Source organism: Ochotona princeps, chromosome 11 (genome assembly GCF_030435755.1).
Source record: "Ochotona princeps isolate mOchPri1 chromosome 11, mOchPri1.hap1, whole genome shotgun sequence".
Taxonomy (NCBI): domain Eukaryota; kingdom Metazoa; phylum Chordata; class Mammalia; order Lagomorpha; family Ochotonidae; genus Ochotona; species Ochotona princeps.
The window spans coordinates 44,828,694-44,854,648 of NC_080842.1; the positions used below are offsets into that span (position 1 = coordinate 44,828,694).

The 25,955-nt window shown below is 36.5% G+C and overlaps 1 protein-coding gene across 1 annotated transcript in view; it reads left to right on the forward strand.

The window, feature by feature from the left end:
• GABRA4 (gamma-aminobutyric acid type A receptor subunit alpha4) overlaps positions 1 to 23,497 on the forward strand; it is a 61,935-nt gene extending 38,438 nt beyond the window's left edge. The window contains exon 9 of the mRNA XM_004579121.4: positions 22,828 to 23,497. Coding sequence (XP_004579178.2) covers positions 22,828 to 23,361 — 534 coding nt within the window. The 3' untranslated portion in view covers positions 23,362 to 23,497. The remainder of the gene's footprint in view (positions 1 to 22,827) is intronic.
• Positions 23,498 to 25,955: the final 2,458 nt, after the last annotated feature.

The window sequence follows — 25,955 nt, forward strand, 5'->3', positions numbered from 1 at the left end:
AAAAGGGAGCTACATTATTTAGCACACTTGTGCTTTTACTTTGTTCATGCCTTTGGCACTCGAGGAGTCCAAATGGTGTGGGGTGTGTGAGTTCCATGAATACAAAGAGTAGAAAGTCAACTGCTGTGTCTAGTTTCACAAGTTGTGAACACATGTGAACGACTGAGTTTAATATATTGAACAGATTTTTAAAAAGCATTTTGAAGAGTATAAACTTGAAGTTTGGTATTTGTTAACCAAGTCAGTGAATCAATGAATAAAATACAGTCTGTTAGTATTAATAGCTCCAACAGAAGCAGAGACAACTGATCTAGATCCATTTCAGCACAGTTATTTTCTTTTGGAGGATCCCACAGAGTAGTGGGATAGTTGAGAGAAATCTGTGTAACTCCTCTCTTACCCTGAAGCCACTCTGGTTTCTTTGGAACTCTCCCATTAGAAACAAGCACTGTCCCTGCCTTCCAATGACTGTGCCTTTGACCTCAGCATTTAAAAGATTGCTTTATTTATTTATGTCTTTTTATTTATTTATTTATTTATTTGAATGTCAGAGAGAGAGAGAGAGGGAGAGGGAGAGCAAGAGAGATCTTCCACCTGCTAGTTCATACAAGATGGCCGCTATGGCCTAGGGACTGGGCTAAGATGAAGTCAGGAACCAGGCCCTTTGTCAGGGTCTCCCACACAAGGTGACAGGGGTTCAAATACTTGACATGGACTTTCACCCTTAGAGAATGCTGGTGTCACAGGTGGTGGCTTTATGTGCTATCACACAATGCTGGCTCCTTGATTTTACTGCTGCTGAATTAATTATATGGCTCTTAGCAGGGATGATGTTAAACAGAAGGTGAGAGTCATGTTGAACTCGGCTTGTGGGATTTTGCCTGGATGTGAGCCCACTTTCCGGTTGTACATCAGGGAAGAATCTAGTGGATAACTAGAGCAGATTTGATATGGAGAAACTGGTACCTGCAACTGATTGGAAGGTGAGAAAGGGAGGCCTGTGTACCTGGAGTGATGCTTCCTCAGGGACTAAAAGCAAGAGCAAGTCAACTGTTGAGCAGCTTGACAGCGATTTTCTTAGAGTCCATCTGTGTTTTCAAAATATGGGGACAGCGATGGAGTGGCTGCAAAGGGTGGGTGTTCAGTATTTGTAGACTGTTCATTCCCTCGAGAAAGAAGCTTGTGGTTTGTTTCCAAATAAGTCAGGTGCTTCCAGTTGACCTTAGGAAAATGCCATTTTTGCTGGTTAAAATAGTTAAGAGTGAAGTAGAAAAGAGACCTAATCCAACTCATAGTTGCATTTATCAGCTCTCTTTTAACATCAAAACAGGTGTTTAATGAGTAAATGTCTCAGTGATAATCATTACCATATTTCAATTTGTTAGATAATTTGTTTTTAGGCAAAATTATTTGATTATTTGTAAAATTATTATATATTTATCTCATTTAAAAAGCAGACACAGATGGAGATCCTGCCTCTCCTCCAAAGATCTGTAACAATTTATTCACCTACCAAATGACTATAACAGCCTGGGCTAGACTGGCCAAACCCAGGAGCTAGGAACGCAGTCCTAATTCCTTGCATGGGTGGCAAGGACCCAAGTATTTAAGCTATCACCTGCTGCCTGGCAGGGTGTGTATTAATGATAAGCTGAAATGGGGAACAGAACCAGGAATTGAGCCAAAACACTCCTTCCTATATGGAATGTAGGCATTCCAAGCAGCATCCTAATTCCTACACTAACAACACTCATCCAATGTTAGTTTTTAAGGCAAAAACAATCTAACAATACCCCGACGTGAGCTGAGGGTATCAGCAACTGGAGCTGTACTGTGACTGGGACTGGTGGGACACCTCCTCTGTCGGCATCTTAATGCCCTCAGTAAGTGTTTAGCTTCTTTTTCCCATTAGGACTTGAAATAGTTGAGGCTTGTACAGATTCCAGGATTCACAAAACACTCTCCCTTGTACTTAGCTCAGGATTGCTGCTACTGCAAGCAAGAAACCCACTTTCTAAAATCTTAGCTGATCCTCAGAAATGTTAACATGCTTCCTGCCTAATGTCTGCCAACGAGCTGATCCAAAAATGGCACCAAGAATTTAGCTATTATCCACAGAACAAGAAATAGATGGCGGTCAATGGGGACCTGATCTGCTGACAGAAAGTTATTTTAGTATCCCCAAGCAATTCATAAAAATAGAATGAGATTTTACATAGTGAATTCTGTTTATTTTTGGTTAATTAAAAATGAATACCTCATTTAGTACTTTTTAATATTTGTTTTTCTTTCATATTTTCACAGCATTTCTCCATTAATTATATTTCTTTGAAAATTTAGTAAATAATTCATTTCACACATTTGCAATGAATAATATCCATGCAACATAGTCAAATTTATTTGTCAGATTCATTGCTACAAATATGTATTCAGAGAGTGCATTTATGTGTCAAGAGGAGACATAAAAAGGTTTAGAAATCACCAATTTTCCATGTGATATATTTATATTTTTATGTTGTCTTCAAATTCCTAATAAATTAGGAAAAAAAGTTTTAAAATTAATTTCTATCAGAAAGATAGACCTTGTTCTTGTTTGCCTGAAATTGCCTGAGTTTATACCACTTGTCCTCATGGCCCATCCAGCTTAGCATTTCTGCTGCATGAAAGCAAACAGGCTTGACCCAAGTATTAGAAACCCTAACAAGAAAGAAACGGTGAAAGGCAATCTTCTAGCAGTGAACTTTTTCTATTTAGCCATAATAGGAACACACACACACACACACACACACACACATACCCCCAATCAGGAGAAATAAAAATGACTTCCAGGTGTTATTGTACCATAATGGTTAAGCAAGGAAAAGGTCAATTGTCCATACTCTAAGAGAGGTAAAAATCACTGCTTGACTCTCAGATATTTTATTAGACTATTTTTCTAATTTAGAAAAAAATAGCAGGAGGGTGGAAGTAGTAAAATCTGGGGCTGACATGAGTGCAGTGAAATCAGAAGTATGAAAGGGAGGAGTGGACTCCTGGTAAGACTTTCTTCCACCTGCTTGATCTGCCTTGTGCATTACAAATATCGCTCTGTTTTATCACACAGAAAGTAAGGATAGTCCAGCGATTCATCAGATGTGGTGGTCTGATTGAGAGTAGATGGTGCACTTTTTTTGGAAAAAGAGCAGTATGAGTTCAAGTGTCACATTCTGTTAGAACAGTGATATTTAGGATTATGGCACTGTACTTGATAAACCTGATTTAGCACTGTTTAGTACAGCTTAGCTCATGAGAGAACTGTTAATCTTAGAAATAACTACACGAAATAAAACATTCCATGTGTTTATTCCAGGCCAGTCTGCTAGCACAGTGGAGCACAATCATACACTCTTGGCAAAGCAAGAGATGAGCTGCAATTGCTGCTGCTTCTGCACCAGCTAACGTCATGTTCATCCCTAGTCTGAATGCTCTTCACAATCTGAGTATTGTGTTTGCTACATGGTGTTCTTTGTTCATGTCATTAATACATTATTTTCTAAGAGTCTCCTTATTCAAAACAGCTTGATAGATTTCCAAAGGGTAAACAATGTGATTGTTTTGTTGGCTAAGGTATACATTGTGTGTTCACGTGGAGGCATTACTGCTGTTTCAGATCAGCTGAGTGGATTCAGGTTCATGGTCTGGGCTATCTGGCTACGTAGTGTACTATCTGGATAAGCTTATAGAGTGCTGAGGAGGTAGACAATAGATGGAAGCCTCTTGACGTGTTGACTGTAGATACTGGAGCAAGAACATAAGAACACACCTCCAGTGGGCTATGTGAATGAACCTTTTAAAACAGTATTTCACTTGGTGCTACTGTTCCAAATATGCTGTGGGGTATTCTGGCACTTCCAGGCATATAAAAGAGATCTCCAGGGTGACTCCTCCCTCAGCCCTTCAAAGGGACACCACGGGGAAGACACTAAGTCAAAGTTGCCTCACTCAGTCCTGTGAACCTCCAAGCCAGGAAAGATGGCATTGCAATGATTTCTGTTGCTTTAAGCCACCATGTTCTGGAGCAGTTTTTATTGTGCAACACTGGGTAACTAGGAAAAGCATGCATTTAAATTAGATGCATACTAGTTCACATTCTGATTCTGCTTCTTGATAGCAGGATGTCAGTCAAGATAAAAAAAAAAGAGAGAGTTTTTTTTTTAAGTTAGAAGATCAGATTCAGAGAGAGAAGGAGAGACAGAGAGAAAGATCTTCTATAAGCTGGTTCACTCCCCAAGTGGCCACAACAGATGTAGCTGAGCCCATCCGAAGTCAGGAGCCAGGAGCTTCTAGGCCTTCCACAAGGGTACAGGGGCCCAGGGTTTGGGGTCATTTGTCCCCAGGCCTTTCCCAGGCTACAAGCAGGGAGTTGGTTAGCAAGTGATGAAGCTGGGACACGAACCAGCAGCCACATGGGATCCCGGCGTGTGCAAGGCGAGGATTTAGCTACTGAGCCAGCATGCCAGGTCCTCAGCAAGGATCTTAAAATTTTCTGTTTCTGTATGTTCTTGTTTAGATTTTAATATGGAATACTGCAGGTGCTCAACATTATAAACTTGCCTGCCTTCCTTCCCTCTCTCCTTCCTTCCTTCGTCCTGTTACTTCTCCCTTTTTGCTTCCTTCTTTGTTTCCTTGCCTTTTTTCCCCACATAAAGTCAATTGAGTGCAGCTGTTTTTGTGATAGGCCATTTTAAAATCGAACTTGTTAGTGCCAGGTGTGGATTTAATTGGACCTTTACTTAGAACACAGGCAGACAAAATTCAGAATTTTTTTTCCCAATGAAAACTGCTGATTCACTGGTTCCAAAATCAGCATAAAATATGCTCAGATCTTCCACAGCCAGCATGTGTGATGCGATCAAGTGCCTTGCAGGAATGGGACAAACAATTTTTTTTAAAGGAGTGCTTGCATCAGTTCATGGTGAATATTATCTGAATTCATTTCAAGCGAAAAATATCTTAAAAAGCTAGATAAAGGAAATGAAAGCATGAGCAACATGTTATTTGAGGAATGACATACATTATCTCCTTGGCAACGGCAGGGTGGCGTGCAATTTGGCAATCTCTGTTGTGTCATCTTGGATGCCTGGAAGTCACTGTTTCCTACAGAAACAAAAGAAAGAACATGAGGAAAGCGTTCTGATTTTAGGATGCTGGAGAAGGATTTCAAAACCAAGGGAGCAGTAGGCGGCCACAGCATAACTGGAGCTCAAAATGGCATTAAACTTTCATTTATTAATTGTACAATGCTTTTGAGTATGGATTTGGGTCCAAAATGATTTGGGCCCTGCTGAGATTTTTATTCATATTTTGTGGTCAAGTGATGACTTACAGCATTTAGGCGAAACTTTCAAAGCAGTGATGTGTTAGTAAGCCTTTTGTCAACATGAAGTCTCAGGTCATTTCCATGTATTTATCCATTCGTTCCGTAAGTATTTATTAAGTTTCTAAGTTGTGCCAGGTGCTATGCTAGTCAAAAAAGGCTATGCAGATCCCTTACTTGATGTGTTCTTTCTTTCACAGCCATCTTACCACATCCATGGGATATTATGACATTTACTTATTTAACACGACTCAAAAGTAAGCATACACTTATCTTGTCTAGAGGCCCTATTATATTGGTAGCCCACAGTAGAAATGAGCCACACAATTGCACAGTACCTGGAATGAGCACAAAGTGATTCTCACAATGACTTTTGTTTGATTGGGGATTTTGGAGACCTACTTTAGGTACAGTCCACTTGCTTCCAAGAGCCTCCATATAAATGCCTCTAAAGTATTTATAATAATGCTTCGTGCTCAATATAACTTCATTCTGTAGGGTTCAGCTGAGATTGAATATCTTAAATGAAGAAAATGTAGACTGTGATGTAGCTGGCTGGAATAGAAAGTTTCCATTTTGATGAAATTCAGATTAGCCACCACATTACAAAATGCTACAAAGGCAGCCTAAAAAATTGCCAAGAGGCTGCTTGATTACAGCAGAAGGATGATATGGCTACTTGTGTGAGTTTAAAGCAGCAAATCAGTGGTGCCAGGATGTCACCATTGGGAGGCTGGGATTATTTTGCACAATAGTGGAGAGAAGAATCTGGCATTTACTGCAGAAAGGAGAGTTCAACATTCCTCTCTTCCCAAAGTTAGTCTTGCCTTCCATTGATCTGATTAGGATCTCTTTTTAAAGTTTTATTTATTTTACTTAAAAGACAGAGTTACAGAGTGAGGGAGAGAAGGAAGGACCTTGTGTCCACTGGCTCACTTCTCAAACTGCAACAATGCCCTGGGCTGGACCAGGCTGAAATCAAGGGCTTCGTCTTCCACCTGCATAGCAGGGATTCAAGTACTTGAATCAACTTCAGCTTTTTCACAGGCGCATTAGCAGGGGGTTGGATTGAAAGTTCAGCAGCTGAGATACTAACTGATTCCAATGTGGGATGCCTCTTTGGGTGCTGGCATTATGGGTAGTATCTTAAATCACTGTGCCACAGTGCAAGCCTCTATTTGGTGTTTCTCAAGCCTTGTATTAATTCCATTGACATCCAATCTTATTGTTGCAGAATGTGATGCACATATCCACGTTTCTGGGGCCTATTAAAGAATGATTTCAAAATAAAGCAATGTCCATTAGGGAGCAGCACAAAAGAATCTAAATAGTGATTTCAAGTGTTCTATAGCTCAGAGGAGTTGAATCGTATGCCTTATTTTTGTAATTTCAGTATTAAAATTAATGACTAGGTTTCATTTCCTCAGTTTTCCCCCCCATGGAGTCTTATTTTACTATGTCCTCTCCAAGAGCAGTATTTCAGCTAAGAATTTTCTTGGGTTTGTGGTGATATTCATGGAAGATTTAAATAGCAATGCAGCTGTACAGAAAAGCTGTTCTAGTGTATGCTTGGAAAATCAGCTTTTTCAATAAATGATAGCTTTAGAACTATGATTGAGATGGGAAAAAAAAAATCAGTCCTAGTTAAACTAACTATTGCAGCCACTGGCTACATGTTCCAAGTCCTTTAAATGAAAGTTTGCATTTCTTTTAGCTTGGGTCTTACAGGCGCAGGTTTGGTCTCATGTCTTTACTATGTATCCTCAAAACAAAAGAGGATGGTGGAGGGTGGTCCACAAGGTGATTTCTCATGCTTAGTAAGAATCACCTAGTCATACTTCTCCATAGGCAGATGTATGCAATAGGGGAGGGAAACCATTTTATTTTGGTTATCAATTAATATTCCAGGATTGACTCATTAAGCAACCCATTACTATGATGGTCCAGGAAGCATAATCTGGACAGAAAACATGACTGTCTGGTTTTCAAAGGTATTTAAATGCGCTACTTTTTGGCTGTATAGCATTGCTAAATATTATCTTCTGAGATACATTATGTGAAACTAATTTTTATATTTCGAGTACATAAGGAAAGGGATAGGGAGATGATTTTGATGTTGATATAATACAGCTTACTCATGAAGCATTATTTATTCACTCAACTTATTTTTATTAACTTTTTCTCAGTATTTAATCCCATGCTCGTTGTTGGGGGGAAAATAGGAAGACACAGAGGCATACTAAGTCCTTGGTTAGGAAGCAGAATTAGGAAGATCTGTGAAGATACTGCAGTCTGGAAGTTCCTCAAGTGAGCAATGCTGACTAGGGTGGTAGAGTGTCAAGTCAGACATCACAGAGGAAGCCATTTTGGGCACTGTCTTGGAAAACAAGGCCATGAAGTCAGAGAAAAGGAGGCAGTGAGGAGATTCTGTGCCAAGACCCAGAAGCAAGAGAAGGTGGCTCAAGTTTGTAGGACCCAACTAAAGTATAATGTGAGACATATATCCTGGTTAGAGTTAGGCATTTTAATTTAGGTCTTCCCCAAATCAAAATTCAGTGCAAAAATTTATGTGCAAGCAATCAAGAAGTATAGAAAGTGAAGTGAAATGAAAGGAACAACAGCCACTCAAGACCTTCATGATTCACTGTGGTATACCTTTCTTGCTGGAGACCTTGCTTCCCCAACTATGTTTAGGAGCTTCAGGCAGGTCTGACTCACTGGGTGGTCAAGAGATTGAGGTAATTGAGGTAATCAGACAATGCCTTAAAAAAGAACTTATTGAGAAGCGGAGAAACAATGAGAGACAGAGCGAGATGTTCTGTTTGCTGGTTCACTCGCCAAAATCTGGGGCCAAAACTAGGATCGAAGAATTCTATCCAGTTGTCTCATTTGATTGACAAGGTGTCAGTTACTCAAGCCATTATCTATGGCTCCAAGAGTTCGCATTAAACAGAAGCTGGATTCGGGAGCCAGGGTTAAGGATTTAAATCTACATATTCCACTGTGAATATGTAGATTGATATCATGAGAGGCCAAATGTGCATCCTGATACTTACAAATCTTGACTATTTTAGATTAGTGACATTATTCATTTGCATGGTATCTATTTAAGATTTACCTGGGTAGAGCTTTGTTTTACATATCCACAATGAGCTGATGCTGTACTCAAGCCAAATAGCATATCCATTTATCCATATAGTTATCTCTCTGTGTATGTATGTGTGTGCGTGTGTTAACATAACTGAAATGGTGTCCCTCTTGAGTAAATTCTTCCCTCTGTCTTCCCCTGTATTTTACCCTAGTAACAACTGTACTTTCTCTGAAATTGAGCATTTTTTATAATTCATTCATAAATTTGATCGTGCAATATTGTCTAACTTTCTCACACATCTGGTCAAATTTTCTCCCCTAGTCTAGTAAAGCCACTGTAAACCTAACATTCTTCATGCAAGCAATGGCAGTAAACCATCAATCTGTCTGGATTAACCTCGGAAGAAGCCAAATGAATATAGAGCAAATATGGACAGCATGTAACACACTAGGGTATTTGAAGTGGGAAAGAGCAAGGTTTGGATGTACAAGTGAGCTCAGACTTTACTGGGAAGTTGGGCCCAGTATATTTAAAATTTTTTGCTACGTAAGACTGTTTCTTTTCTCATGAAAATGTTAGGTACCATTAAAAAGCTTAAGCAAGAATATGACATAAGCAAATTTACAAAGAATATATATTCTTTCAGTGGAAAGCAGAAAGAGGGAAAGCACTTGAGACTGCTATGTCAGGGGATGTTAATAATTTGTGTAGTTGTCGAGTTAGGAATGTTGAATAACCTTACAATGGCTGAGGGAAAGAACAGACAAATCAGAAAACTTCTGAGTAAGCGGAATGGAAGAGAATAATTCAGAAGGAGACAAGAATAACAAGAGTTGTGTGGCTGGCAAGCTAGTTGTAATGAGTGCTACTTTCTGAAATATCGAATATACCAGGAGCTATATATTCAAGCAAACATTTCGTATTCATGACTATGAGTACGTTTGCACATTGATTGTATTTTGCACATAGTGAGAGTATAAATTCCTTAAGTAGAAATTGTAAGCTCTCCTTTGGTTTATAACACAAGAGTCAAGCCCAGTGCCTGAAATCTAAAGAGAAACTCAATAAGTCTTTGTTCAATAATTATATGAACAAGCAGTTTAGAGGATAAATGAGTACATTTAAGGTTTAGTATCCAGTTAGAAATTGGGGATAAATTAGGGAATAGACATTAATTTTAAGACATTGATCTAAATAATTGAATCAAAGTCAAGGAATATATACATTTAGTGGAAACTGAGAAGTGAAGATGACTGTGAGCCAAACCTCACAGAAAGATAATTTTTTAAAAGATTTATTTATTTTATTTATTATTTATTTATTTGTTTATTATTTATTTATTTATTTATTTATTTTCATTACAAACTCAGATTTATTTATTTTCATTACAAACTCAGAGACAGAGAGGAAGATTTTCCATCTGATGATTCACTCCCCAAGTGAGCGCAGCGGCTGGTTCTGTGCCAATCTGGAGCCAGGAACCTGAAACCTCTTCCAGGACTCCCACATGGGTGCAGGGTCCTAAGGCTTTGGGCCATCCTCGACTGCTTTCCCAGGTCACAAGCAGGGAGCTGACTGGGAAGTGTAGCTGCCGGGATTAGAACCAGCGCCCATATGGGATCCCGGTGCGTTCAAGGCAAGGACTTTAGCTGCTAGGCCACGCCGCCGGGCCTAGAAAGATAATGTTTTAGGGTTTGGTTTGTTGACAAGCATCAATACCATCAACTAGAAAAGGCCAGTAGAGTGTAGAATCATGAGTAAATGTAAAGAAGTGGGGACAAAATCAAGCACAATGATAAATGCTACTAAAACAATACATGAAACAGATTTTTTAAAGAGTCTTATTGGAATAATTATTGTTACATAAGAAAAATGAGAGTCAAATGCCAAGGAATGAGGAGTATATGATGGATGAAGAAGTGAAAATAATACTTACAGCCATTTTTTTCATCATACTAATGATAGTTGAGGGAAGTGGTCAAAAGTTCAAGGGGATTTGAAAATTAATATTTGCGCTTACTTATTTATAATGTAAAACAAAGTTTAGAATGTTGTATTTTGAGAAGGCACAGATGCTTTCTAAAATTTAGACTTCAGTTAAGTAGAATAAAATTCCTGGAAATTTTTATTTCCTGCCCCTTGTAGGATGCTATAACTATTCCTCCAATGGTCATATCTTGGAAATCTGGATTTTAGCTAGTTCTCAAGTTTGCTCCAAGAGATAAGAGCCGATTATTTCTCCAGTTAGAAATAATGAATAAGAATTATGATTATATAGGTTCCCATATATTCCCAGCATGTTCCAGAGTGAAGAATGTCATTATTCACTTGACATTTAGTTCTTTTTTAAAAATACATTTAGTAACTTTTCATGAAAGACACTTTATAGTGAATTTCACTTTACTTGCAGATATCTGTTATGTGTCAGCATACAACAGTCCTGCAAGGTTCAAGGTGGACAAACAGGCCCTGAAAGAATTGATTAGAAATAGGAATAATTAAGAATTAAGAATAGGAAAAAAAACAAGATAAAGGAACAGTGGGGACCAGGATTGACTTTGCACTTGAGCCAGGCCCAAGATCCCAGGGAAACTCCCTCAGTTTGTTTTTATTCGGTATGTACAAATCAAACATCCCATAAATCCAGGGGTCTGAGATTACTTGCAGGTGACAACACGAATTATTAGTGAACACACTCATTGTTTGTTTTAATTCTGTGCTTCTAAGTGCTGGTCACCCCTCGTTGACGCAATTTGTCAACCCCTATCTCCATAGTACTTATAACAAACAGGCCTAGATGTTGCCATTCCAAACATCTATCCTATCTCACTGCAGGGAGGTTAGTACAAGGAGGCAAGCCTCCACCCTGATCTTGTTCCTATAAATAACCCTGAGAGGGTTAAGGACTTGGCCTGTATCAATAAAGTGAGGTCATCTACCACACAGACTGCAACCTACCCTAAAATCAGGCCTTAACGAAGCCTAAGCCAAACTAGGGCTAAAACCAAAAATCCCTACATCTATCTGTGTATCTTTATTACATTAGCAAATGATAGCAACTGTGCTGTGGTGCAGCAGCTTAAGTAGCTATTTGCAACTCTGGGATTTCACATGGAGTAGACTTGAGTGCAGGAGCTCCCCTTCCAAACTGGCGTCTTGCTAACTTGCCTGGGAAGGCAGTGGATGATGGCCTGATTGTCTGGGTTCCTACTCCGGATTCAGGCTGGTTCAACCCTAAATTTTGTGGTTAGTTGGGGAGTAAATCAGTGAATAGAAGGTGTCCCTGTCTCTGTCTCTCTCTCTGCGTCATCTATAATTCTGCCTTTTGAACAAATCAATAAATCTCTTAAAAAAGAATAGAAATGCTAACAATTCAATAGCAATATTAATCAGTATTATTAAAGATATACAAGGAAGTTTCTCTTAACATGTTATCTGCCAAGCAGTTGTCATGATTATCTTCACTATACCCAGAAGAAATCTGAGGCACAGGCAGGTTGTATTAACTTCCCCATTATTGCACAGCTTGTGCTAAGCAGAGTCCAATACTTATCCACTTGACTTCAGAAGCTGTAATACTAATTTTAGAACCTAGCTATACGCCATATAAGAATAAGAATTAACGCTAGTGATGGTTTTAGGATGTGTTTTATGGATATTGACAGAGGGCAGATTTCCACTGTCTGGGTTTCCTGCCTGCATGGTTGAAGTGGTTATCTTGGCAGTAGACATTAATGTGCTGATGAGTCATTTGCCATAAATTGCAACTCAGCTCCTGGTTCAATTCATGCTAAATTTGCAATCTGCCTTTACTGAAGTGCAAAATTGGCTTTCTTGTCATAAAGTGGTAGAACATGCAAAATAGTCTAATACCTTATTTTTTAGCTCAAGTAAGATTAGCCAGGCTCAGAAAAAGTTTAAAATTTTTTCACTTGGGACGAACAGTTGTTTTCAGCTTGAGAGCATTATCAAGTATTGAATGGTTTGATAATAGAAACTCCTGCCAGTACCATGAAACAAGTCAAATACTTCAGAAAAGTCAAATAATTTCCTGGAAAACACCCAAATCACTTCGACTATTTGGTGGTTGTCTATTGTGAGTGTCATGAACCAGTGTCGCAGAAGAATGTGAATTCCATCTACTGACTTGAAATGCTGTTTTAATCTGGATGGAATAGACTTGCAGTGAATTATATTAACAGAATAATTCAATTTCTGTGTTATGACCAATTATGCTTTCATTTGTAAAGACGAGGGAAGGGTATTTATTTAAAAAATGCAAGAACTTATGTAATAAGCAACTTGATAAATGCTTATGTGTTACATATACATATGTACATATATAATTTGGGGGCACACATTGCTGAACTTAGGATAAAGTATTTCTTGAAAAGTCACATATTTTAAGAATCATTCTCAAGTCAAACTTAGAACAGTGTCTAATGAACATGGGTTGTGGGGGGATGTTTTAATCTGTTGTAGCAGATAAATAGACTATTGAAAATTGAAAAAGCTTTTTAAATTGATATTTGAACATAAAGGAGATTTCAGCAAAGAAAACTGAGCAATAATTTTCAGGTTGCAGAAGAACATCATAAAATACTATTATCATGTAGTAGATAAAGATTTCGAGTAACCATTATTAATTTTTCAAAGTCTTCAGGAAGAAAAAAGAAGCAAAACTTTGCTGAACTCTGTTTATTGTTATTCTGTGGTATAATCATGTGGACCTATTGTAGATATTTAAGCTTGTATTAGAAGATATATGTGCTATAAAAGAATATGTATAAGCACTTAATGACATCAATTGAAAGAATGTTATGAATGATATTAAAATTTAGTAAGAACTCTACAACAATTTTTCAATGAAGAATTGTGAGGGATACAAAGACTTAGCAGAGTGCTTAGTGAATATTCAAAGCCACTCAATATAAATCTAATCCAAATATGAAAAACCACATTATATACACGTCTTTTTCTTTGACTTGGGTTTTTGTAGGCCTTTTATGCTTCAGTTTTAAATTTCAGAAAAATATGTGTTTGTTGTTTTGGGCAGGAGCTGACATGATTGAATAGGACTTACGATTCAATTCATGATCTCTAACATTTTTAATCATGTGCTTTTGAGAGAGGTACTCATCTTTTCAAGGCTGCATGGCTTCATCAGGAAAATAAAGATGCTAATATTATCCCATGCATTATTGTAAGAAATCAGTGGTAGCATTTGTGAAAAACATTTACCATATAATGAAAAATAATTTTTGAAGGAAAACTTCCATGAAAAAAACAGTAATGAAATGGTTCTTGTCTTGTTGGTCTCAGGGACTCAAGATATTTCATAGTAAAAACTAATCAGAGAAAAAAAAATTAGTGTAGCATTTGGCACGTAGTTTCCAGTAGATATGATGATAGTTCAAGATTTTACTCTGGAAAATGACATTATTATTAGACATTATTATATGGAATAGAATGTACAGTCCTGCTTTAATTGTTCATTTACAAACTAATCAGGAGTAAGAGGAAATAGGGTAGATCTTAGGACATCTTTAAAGGGTCTCAAGTTTTTATTGCAAGTTTATTGGCCTTCTATATCCTTACTCCTGAAGGAAGCTTCCAAAATTGTTCCCACAACCAGCACTTGGAGCAAGTCTCCCCTTATCCTTAAGTCCCTCTATCATCTGCTAAAACTTTACTCAACTGTAACATCTCAGCCTAAGTATTAATTTTACCAAGAGGTTTCTCTAATGCTCAGCTAATTAATATACTCCATAGTTCCTTGGATTTCCTTTACAGCATTCATTGGTTTGTACATAGATGTCTTCAGTAAGTCATTTGCTGCTTATGACCTGAGCTGTGGATATTCTATTACCTCTTTGACATGGGCAGTAATTTCCTTTAGAGGATCAAACATAGGGATTCAGCTTTTATCTTTAAAACTGCAGCTATTGAAGTCATAGGAAACTATTTTTTGTCTGCAATTTCAAAGAAAATTAGTAAGGTTTCTGACTCATCTAACACTTCTGTTTCCTGCATAACTATAGTTTTACAAAGGAATACAAGGTTGATTAATATTTAGCTGAGAAATCCCCCCATTTCCCTCAACCCTGCAGAAATATCCTGGCAATCTGGTCTTGACAAATGTTTGTGATTTAGGCCATGCCCTGTTATATTTGCTTATCTAGATAAAACTGTGACTTGGATTACTTCCCATGTATAAGGTTGGTGCTGGCCTGAATCTCTCTGGATGGCTGTTTATTGTAGCACAATTTCATTATGCTCAAACTGCATTGTCTATATTTAGAATAAAACATTGTTCAAATGCTGCCTGAGTTTGGATTTTGTGAATTACAATCCAGTTTGAAGATTAAGCAAATAATTTTAATAGTGTCATGTTATTGCTTTAGTTGAATTTGGGGCTAAGTTTGTGGCACAGCATTTTAAGCTTCTGACTGCGATGCTGGCATCCTATATCTGAGTGCTGGTTTGTGTCCTCTGCCTCACTTTTGCTTCACCTCCAAGCTAATGTGTCTGGGAAAGCAAGAGAAGATGTTCGACTTCTTGGGCACATCTGACCCACAGAGGAGTTCCAGAGGGGTTCCAGGTTCTTGAATATGGCTTAACCCAATTTTGACCATTGCAACCACTTGGGGAGTGATCCAGTAGATTTAATCTCTCTCTCTCTCTCTCTGTTTCTCATTCTCTGAATGAGTCTCTATCTTGTGTCTCTCCCCCCCCCACTCTTCCTTTCAAGTAAATAAAACATTAATGAAAATGTGAATTTGTTGGGCCACCTGAATTATTACTTGAAAAACTTAGCAATTTATTTTACAATGTATTTAATCAAAAATGTACATAAATCAACTTCAATATTGTTCATATAGTTTTTGCTATTTTGAAAGGAAAGGGGAAAAAAAAGAGCTCTTGCATCTCCATGTTTACTCCTCCAAAGCCCCCGAGACCCAGGATCAGGACAAACCGAGGCCAGGATATTGTGCTCACTCTTGATGTTTCCCATGGCTGATACCTATCCAAGTGCCTGAAGCATCACCTATTGTTTCCCATGGTGCACATTACCAGGAAGCTGGAAATACTTTGCGAGCATAACCAAGACTTGTACCCAGGCACTGCAAAACTGGGTGTGGCAACTCAAATAGTACCTTAACCATTATGCTAACTACCCAGTACTCCTAACACAAAATGTAAAAAAGTAAGTTATAAATCACGCTGTGAATGACAATTTCTGCTTCTCATGCTCTGAAACACAAAGCGTGACCACACAAATTTGTGCATTAGTCACACTCATAAGTCATAAAGGATGAGAATTTTTATTAAAAAATGTCGAGTAGTTGCAGAAAGAGTTGGGAATCTAAATCAGAAAATTAAATAAAAATTCCAGTTAACTGGATTCTTCTGATTAGGGTGAAAATGAGCTAACAAGAACTGAGAAATACCAAGAGGGAATTTTATATATAAGTAAATTTGACCCTGTAAGAAGATGTCAGTGCCTCATGGGAAATATAAAAGCATCTTATTTCCTCAAGGACAACTAAAATATGAATAATTTCTGCCTTCATTCCTATCAAAAGTCTCTGTCTCTGCATGTCTTGCATCTTGGCTCCACTTAGGGTTTTTCAATAACCAGAGAACTGTACCCACTCTGTGAATAAAAAAGAACTAATTAGACATTCACAAAACTGTGAAAGATGAGGGGGCTGCCAAATAGTACACTTACATTTTTTTCTTACAAAACTGCTATTGTAATATTCATTATTTAAAAATATTCGAAATCTGTATCTTGAAAGTAATTTCCTCGAAATTAGGCTGTTTTCCTAATCTGTCTGCATTGTCATAATACAACGCCATTACCTGGGAGGCTTAATACTCAAATCCATTTGATAGTTGTAGAGGTTGGAAAGTTCTGGATCTGAATTTTTACAGGGCTCACCTGCATTAAGTACTGCTTTCTGACTTGCAAACAGTCATTTTCTCACTATGGCCCCATGTGGTCGAGAGTGGGGCTTGGGGGAGGATATAAGTAATCTGTGATGTTTCATTCTCTTCCATAAAGACACCAGTGGTACCGTATTAGGGTTTCACCCTCTGACTCTTTCACTTTAAACACTTCATTAAATATTTTATCACCTGTACACTCGGATACAGAGTTAAGACTTCATTATATGAATTTTGAAAGAACACAGTTAAGTTCCAAAAGTAATGACTTGTAACATTGTGCTGTTTCCATTTGTGATCTGCTCTGACACATCTTGCTGTTTGTCATCCCCTGTCTGGTGGTCTCTTGTTTCTTTCTTCCAGTTTGTATGTGAATGAAAGCCCTTTTGACTACTACCCAGATTGGTTAGTCAACACTGTACTTGTGAGCCAATGCTTCATGTCTGTCTTCTCTAGAATAATGAGGTGTGACAGTCATTTTGTAGATTGGTGTTCCGATGGTCCCTCCAGTCCTTGATGCTTCCCTGACGACTGCTTTCTAGACTGACTGATAGTTATTGATGTCCCAGAGTCACACCACACACACACACACACACACATCTAATATAAAATGCACATGATGCTTTTCTTATCATAGTCACAGTTTTATAGACATTGAAATTCTTTTGATTAGCTTTTGCTTTATAAAGCTCAACATAACTGTTGTGGTAGCTAGTTCAGTTAACTGAATGTTAGCTGAGTGCTAGGTGGCTTAAAAAAATTCAGCTTTTGTTGCTATTGCTACTATTGCAAATTTTTTATATTTTCTCTCTTTGTTCTACACACAAGTTACATGATTTAATGTTTAATCTCACCTTTAATATCACATTTTACCATTGTATTTTGTTATTATATATGTGCAAATATTTCTTATTATTTCTTCCAGTAGCATCCTTTCTATGGTTGGCATCACTATAGACTTCTTTTCTTTCCTTTTCTATCAGATGTGATCATATCTTATATAAGTATAAATTTTAAAACTTCAAAGTTTTGTTTTCATTATATGTTTCTGAATGACATGATTTTTCTGTTGGAGGCATATGATATTTAAATATATAATGTTGCATACCAATACTTATAAATATATATAAATCATTTATATATTTATGCATATATAATTTGTAATTGTGTATTTATGGATCTGTGTTATGCAATGTAATTTATAATAACTAAGTCTATAAATATGTAAATACATTATATAAACATACAAATAGTTCAATCAAGTTATTTATACGATTGGCTTTGTGCTTAGTATTTTGCTACATTATCTTACATATTCATGACAGGGAATATACTGTTACTGCTTTTGTAGCCACACAGTCTTGGAGACTTTGAAAAGTTAGATAAAACTTGTTGAATATCTCTAACTAGTGAATGGGAAATTTAATATTTGAATCTTGGCCAATCTGATTTAGCCAAAAATTTTTTTCTGTAAATTTCTAATCCAAGATGCTGACAATAGAGCAGCTAATTAATAAACTTTGTGCAAACAGGAGTTGATACTTTTATTGATATTTTAGTGATTTAAATGGTTCCTATAAATGCTTTAAACAACTACAAAATTGCTTTTCATTTGAGTAAGCAAAAATTTATCTAGCAATGTGTTTGGATTTAAGGACAGTGAGTAGAGTGGCTTTGTTATCCAACTTCTCCAGAGCTCTGTTCATAAGAGCAGCTGCAAGTGCAATTCCAGGTAGCATTCTGGAGAAGTCGGCCTGACCAAGCCAAGACCTACTGCTCTGGTGTGTTCCCAACAAAGCAGTGTCCTCCAGGGGAGCTATATCTTTAATACAAAAAATATTGGCAATCAAAGGCCTAAGGATCACCACAAAACAAAACTAGCTAATAAATCATGGCTCTGAAATAAATTCTGATGTTTTAAACATTTAAATCTAACTATGTAAAGGCAAAAATAAATTCTTTAAGCTCTATTTTTCTGGTAACTCCAAGTAGAAGAAGTAAATCTATCCCAGTGTCTGCTACTGAAATTATTTCTACAGCTTATGAAAATGCATACATTGAATTTACTTTTATCATTGGAAAAAAATGAAATAAAAATAAATAGGGAACTCAACATTTTCATTTCTATATTTTAGGGCTCAATATGTGATTGAATCCTGTGGTAACTATTCATGAAATATTTAGCATGCTTATTTAGAGGTGTTGTTTTCATTTCTCCATTGTGGCACTTTCTAAAAATGCTATTGAGGGTCCTCAGTATATCATCACATTGGGGTTTAGTTTCAACTGCACTCCAGTACTTATTTCCTCATTTATAAAGCTCTGTCCAGCAGCCTTGAGTAAATGTGTTTATATCTTTACATTATTAGATTTGGGATTTTTTTCTTTTTGAGTATGTGACTCATTGAGATCCTAAAAGGACAAGACTGTTCATTATTACCCTTGTTAGTTTTTAATTTAGAAGTGTTAAATTACATTTTATTAAAGTTCATTAGTTCTCAAGCAAGCAATATGAAAGTAGCAGCTCACACTCTACAAATCTAATCTTAGTCACTTATTCTCATTGCTGCTACAGTAATGAGATGGGGGTGAATATTCCTTTTTGCAGTTGATAATATTTCTTTAGAAATTGTGTTAGGTCACAGGCATGATTGACGAATTGCTTGGATCAGCTTCTGTTTGCCTGTTGCTGCTTCATTTGTTGGTAATGTTTGAATCTGTCACCTCACATCCCACCAGTTTCTTTGCTTTGGGCTATTGTGACTGATGACAAAATGCTTTCAAACTAAATCATTTTTAAAAATTCAAATGAAGCTTAGGTGCTTTTTCAGTTTGAAACCACTGTGTGTCTGCTGAATACTGATGGAGCCGCTGAAGTCTCGGTACTCTGTGTGAGGCATAACATCCCTCTGCTTTCCGCAATAATTCGTCCTCAAACCAGAAAGCTGTGTGAATATTATTGCTACTGAATCCTCTGCCAGGTAGATCAGCAAATTTCCAAACTCTTTTGTGATTTGTTGCCATGAAGAATGACAACAAACTTTTACACGATAGACGTTTGGACGTAAATACAAAATAATATAGGCATCATTTAGCTGTTTGGAAGAGGGTAAGGGTTTTCAGACTCATATCAATCCAATTCCATGTCCCTTTTTTGTAGGATTGACACACAGAGTGCTGATGTTGCATATTTGCAGAATATGTGTTTTCCTCCCTGAATATTACACAATACATACGTTCAATATCACATGGTCTCCTATTAACATGCCCAATTATGTATCTGTTAAACTGATTTAATTTGAAAGTTCTGTAAATGAAACTCCATAGGCATTCTCAGTTGTGCTTGAGATTGAGTCAAGATAATTGATTTTTTTTGCTATTTTATTGAAATTAGCTCCAAAAGAAAAAAATAATACTTTTTAGTTAAGGTAGAAATTTTATGATAGAAATTTGGAAAAAGGATTTGGATTCTGTATTATATACCTTTCAAGGCAATTTATCAAGGAAGAAGTGGGTTATTAATGTGTGAATTTGTCTTCAATGATTAATAAGATCGTTTTTATATTCTAGAAGCTTATTAATATTTTTCAACTGGAAATTATAAGATTTAATTTTTCAGATAGAAATGTTGTTGGTACTTCTCATGCTGCACCCTGCAGTCATCATTCTAATTATTTTATTCAGATCCTTTGTCTTTTACTTGGGATTTACCTGTTTTCTAGGGATATCCTGCAAATCTGGGCTTATGTTTCTCTTTTTATTTATGTCTTATCCAGTAACAGAAGTTATCAGGATAAAAAGTCCTTAGTCTTTTTACAGTTTGTTTTTATTCCTGCATCTAGAACTTGAAACTCCATATAGGTTTGCCACGGAGGTACCAGGAATCCAGCTGCGTGAGCCTCTGCCTGCTTCCACCCAGTGTTCATGTTAGCAAGAAGCTGGAATAGGACCTGAGTTACACCTCAGACATTGCCGCTCTGATATTTGCAACCCAAGCATCAGCTTAACTGTGTTACACCACAATATCTACCGCAGGATGTAATTTTCAAGCTGGCAAAAACAGAAGTAATTCAGATATGGAATAGAAATGACAAATCTGTAGTGAATGTATTAATTCATGAAGGAATCACTTAGTTGGTAAAATTGGCTCAAAATCTATTGTAACAGTGGCTGTGGGTTTTTGAAAAATGAATACTAGAATAAAAACCTGGATTACGAACTGATGTGCTTAATATCTCACGAGGCGATGAAATCATAACCTTTGGCTATTTTTTTCTGCAGCAGAAACACACAAGTTAATATGTGAATTTTCCAATGATTGCATCCTAATCAAATATTAAGCCAAAAAATCACTGTCAGGAAGGTCCTCCTATATACTTAATAAATGATGCCTTAATAAATACCTTAATAAATAGCCTTCTTAAATGATGCTCTATGTGACACTAGAAGTTTTTGCCATATTCCTTTCTAATTTCCAAGTCGTAGTTAGCTTTTCTTATACCTGACTATTACAAATACTTTACTGACACAAATAGCACATGAAGTTATTTTTTTCATACTTCTGAGTAAAAAAACTATGCAGCATGTCAGTCAGTAACTGGCCTGTGACGTCCAAGCAATCATAACATTGCTGTTCTTATTTTATTCTGCTGTAAAATGAAAAGCTGGCTTAAACTTATTAGTAAAATCCCTCCCAACTTCAATATATTGCAATCCTTGAAAGTTGGGATTATAGCGAAATATCTTGCTCCTTTAACTAGCAAGTGGAGTTAGGCTACAGTGCCCCCTAAAGGTACTCTAAGGCCAACCTTTAAATCCTAGAATCTGAGCGATTTTCAGAAGTTTATCAACACTTCTATTGCAAACTTTGATTCAAGTGGTCAATATATTTTTTATCTATCTTCACAGAGATTTCTCATCACAAATGACCATGCAATAAATATTTACTTTCACTCTAGAGTGCATTAGTCAACTGGGAAATTCTGTTGATTTTGATGAAACTTGTCTAGGCAGTTCATGGCCCCTGTGTCCAGAGATCAGGAAGCTGTTCAGTGATCCAGGATGACCTCATTGATATGACTGACACTGTTCTAAGTATTTGTAATCCTCCACCAGATTAGCATGGGCTTGTTTTCTATGTTACTGGTCATGTGTTTTGAGACATGATGAGGCCACAACTGGGAAATGACACACGGTCATTTCCATTTCATACCATTATCGAAAGAAAAGCTAAAGGAGTTTGTGGGGGGAAATGATTCATACATTGTTGAGAGGATTTGCGAGATCACATTGTACAAGATGTATGTCCTGTTTGGGTTATTTATCCTATACAACCCTTTTACTTCTCTTCTCAGGAAACTTAGGATTTGTATCACAGTTTGGCATTTGAATGTATTTCATTTTTGTTGTACTTTTTATTACATATGTGAGTGCCTACATTTAATCAATATTCATAATGCTCTGTCTATATTTGATCAATAGTCATACACGCTCTATCTTATACTTTCAAATTGCATTACTATGCATATAACATCTTTGAATTGGTGATAATCAGTTTTTATTTGTTGCTGTTAAAAGAGATTCAAACTCTGAAGTTTAAGTGCCATTGATACTATGTTGTGTAGGGGGATGTTCAGGATAAGTAATGATGTCTTTTAATCATGATGCCTTTTTATATCAATTTGAGTTTAAGTTGTCTTCACCAACTTAGGGGTCATTTATTAGGCTGCAATTTCTCGTTAGTTCAGCTGCAACCTGCTTAGGGGAATACTCCAAGCTGACACGAAGAGTTTAACTGGAACCTCACAGAGTCCACTTGGCTTTGTGTTTTGTGAAGCTGTTTTACTTCCTCTATTCAGTGACTTTGGTGCTGTAATTCAAAAATTTCATGGATCATAGATTACACATTATAAACTGGCTTGATGAGCATTGTAGTGAAGATAGTATTTATTGACTAAACCTTTTGCTTTAAAATGAACTCTCAAATACTCGCACTTTATGTATTATCTGTGATTTGTCCCCCATGGAAGTTTTCTCCTTCCAGCCACCCTTTGAAGAACTTCTTTTCTTCCTTTCTTGACTATTTTTTTAGAGAATTAATTATTTAGTAAGAGAGAGTTGCAGAAAAAAAAGAGACAGAGAGAAATCTTCCATCTGCTGATTTTCTCCCTAAAAGTCCAATCCCCTTTATAGATTTAAATCGTTTTTATAAAATGGATTGTATATTGAAGTAGAATTCTTCTGATTTCTAATTCCCCAAACATGCATATACTTTTCATTTATTTTAAGAATTTCATTAAACTAAGTGAATATAAGGTATCAATAAACATTTTTTATGGACATGGTTAATTTGTATTGTCCTTCCTTTTAGCTTTGTACAGAATCTTCATTAATTCACATAATCAATATAGTTTTCAATATACCTTTTCAGAGTACACATGCTAATTTGAACATGCGGAAAAGAACAAATGCCTTGGTTCATGCTGAATCAGATGTTGGCAGCAGAACTGAAGTGGGAAACCAGTCAAGCAAATCTGCCACGGTTGCTCAAGAATCCTCTGAAACCAAACCTCAGACTGACTTAGCTTCCAGTCCAAACCCGTTCAGCAAAGCAAATGCTGCTGAAACTATTTCTGCTGTAAGAGCACTGACACCTGCTCCTTCTTCAACTCCCAGTCAGACTGCATGTGTGTCCAGACAAGCTTCCATGGGATCTACTTCTGCTCCTCATGGGTTTGGATCAAGACTTGGACGGATTAAAACCACGGTTAATCCCATAGGGGCTTCTGGGAAACTGTCGACCTCTGCTCCTCCACCAGCTCCTCAACACTCTGGATCTGGCACAAGTAAAATAGACAAATATGCTCGGATTCTCTTTCCAGTCACATTTGGAGCATTTAACATGGTCTACTGGGTTGTTTATTTATCTAAGGATACTATGGAAAAATCAGAGAGTCTAATGTAATTTTATTGTATGGTAGTTTCCTACAAGTTGATAAAATGCAGACTAGCTTTTGCAATGTTTTCTAAAGATAAATGGTTATTCTTTACAAACATAAAAAGTTACACATAATTTTTCAGTTCAAAAAATTATAAACCAGCTATTGTTTCGGTGACAAGCAAGTGATGCCTTTATTCTGAGAAAGATGATCAGTTCATCCTTCAAATAAGATGAAATGTAGGCCATTCAGAACGTTGAGAAGACAAAGAGGGATGGAGACATTAGAGATATGGAGTATAAATTTTTTGCATTGAAATTTAAAAAGAGACTGTGAAATGTTTAAAATATATCCTATACATGTCATCAGCCATCCTAAATTTCTCAGTGGCACTGTTCTTAATCAGAACTGTTTATCAGATATCATATGCATTCGCCTTTAGAAATCCTTTTAGTACCTACCAAAAAAAAAAAGATTTATTTCCCTGCTAAATAAAATGTCCATTAAAGCAAAAATGGAACAAGGCTGGTCAATAGAATAAGACTTCTCTGTGTGAAAGACAAAGACACAGTCGGAGAAGATGTGTTCCCTTTCATATGCTGGTCAAATAGTTCTTAATAGTTGACTTGAAATTTTGTACTCTGAGCCAAAGCTTAATTCATTGTAAGCATTATTTTTATAGTAGCTCATTCAGTCATGTACTGTCTTCAGTCATTACATGGGTACTAAACCTAGAGTCCACTGAGCTGGGCACTGTCTCCTAGGAAAGCTCTTTCACCATTATCTACAATATTACTCATGTAGAACAGTCAATGCAGGCTTTAAAAACACAAGCTGGCAAAGGACAATGCATTCCTTAATAAAAGAAATTTATTTAGAGTCTGGCAACATATCCAAAATTATTTGTTTTTCGTACATCAGTAGCAGGTAACTAGTATATTTGTTTACATAGCTGCTGTGAGGTTAGTAAATGATAGTACAACTTCAAAAACTGGTTTTCAAAATATAATGAAAATGTGGCACAGATTGTTCTGTCCTTGAAAAGCACTATGTACCTGCAGATAAGAACCTGGGAATTGTAAAACTGAATAGACTCAAATTTGATCCGAATTACATAATAGAATTTGATCAGAACCACTGCAACATCAGAAATAAGAATTCGATATCCCTTCTCAGATGCTTTTCCAAGTGCAGACTTTTATTTGATGGTGAAATAATAAACTTCTTCAGAGTTTTATGCTCCTAGTTCTGTATTTCTGGGCTAGTTTTGTGTGCGTTCTGGGAATTTTGTTAGGGTTTTGTAACTCACATGAGCATTTAAAAACTAAAGTTACTACCGAGACAGGCTGTGAGGGAGAAATCACAGTCACAGGGTACCATCCACTGACCGCTAGGAAATGGATCAGGATTTTCATATAGTGATGTTTCTGTTTCATGAGGTAGACTTAACAACATAATTGGATTTTTTGGAGCTGTCTTATACAGCACTATCCAGAACTAATGTGTCGTTTTTGTGTTGCTTTTGCTTTTTTCTTCTATAGCCCTTCTGCCTGCTTCAAAGGATATGAATGAATGTGTCTGGGGAACATTTTGATAGATTCAGCCACCCTGCCAAGAGGATCTTTTATCATGTAGAAATAAACATGAATTAGTCGATGTCAACTTTTTGGGTTGAGCTCCATTGTTTGTATCTGAGACCTGTAAAATGTAAAAACTCAAAATAGTCATTGTTATCCATATCTGATGATTTCTTGGTTGTCTCTCTACGTATTTTATAGACTAGACACATTTTAAAGCTCTAGGATTATGTAGAAATCATCCAATCTAAATCCCTATTTCTAATTTATTATGATAAAATTAGGTCCAGTAAAATCTGTATATATGTATATATTTAATACAGAGTACTTGTAAAAACTGATTGACCATAAAGTATTTCATGAGTGTGAATGGATTTGTGGCCTTGAGGAAATGATTTGAACTATGGTTGGAATCTCTAATAATTCATTATTTCACGGAAATGAGCTTATTCCTTTGATGAAGAACACGTTTTCTTTGCTTACCTACTGACCTACTCTTCTGAAGTATTTTGTTGACTTCCTTTTTTATTTCTCAAAAGATTTTCTTTAAATTTTGCGGTTCTTAAATGAATAAAAAATAAATTATTTTAGATTTGTAGAACCGAGATCAAAAGGAACTCATTTTTTTTCTTGTGCTCTTACACATGAGGATTTTAAAAAATCAGATAGTCAAACAAATGAGAAATTGACTAAGGATTTTAAACTGTGTATTTAGAAAACAAATTGATTGAAAAATACAAATACTACTGTAAAAAGTATGGAAACATAGTGTTAAGTATAATTTGTAAATTGTTTTTCCTAACTCAACTTTAGGAAATTCATTCAATGATTTTTTTTTTTAAATTCGGGACAAGAATTCTGAATAAGAAGAATGCTGACTGAGAATGGTACCTTTGTATGCATCATTTTAAAATAAACTTCAGGATTGATTTCTTTAGTATTAGTATAGTATCTGTATTTCCTCTTTCAGTCTTAGTTGGCATCTAATTGCAACATAATTATTTTCAATTTCCTCTAGGCAGGACTATGTCTAAAAAGTATAT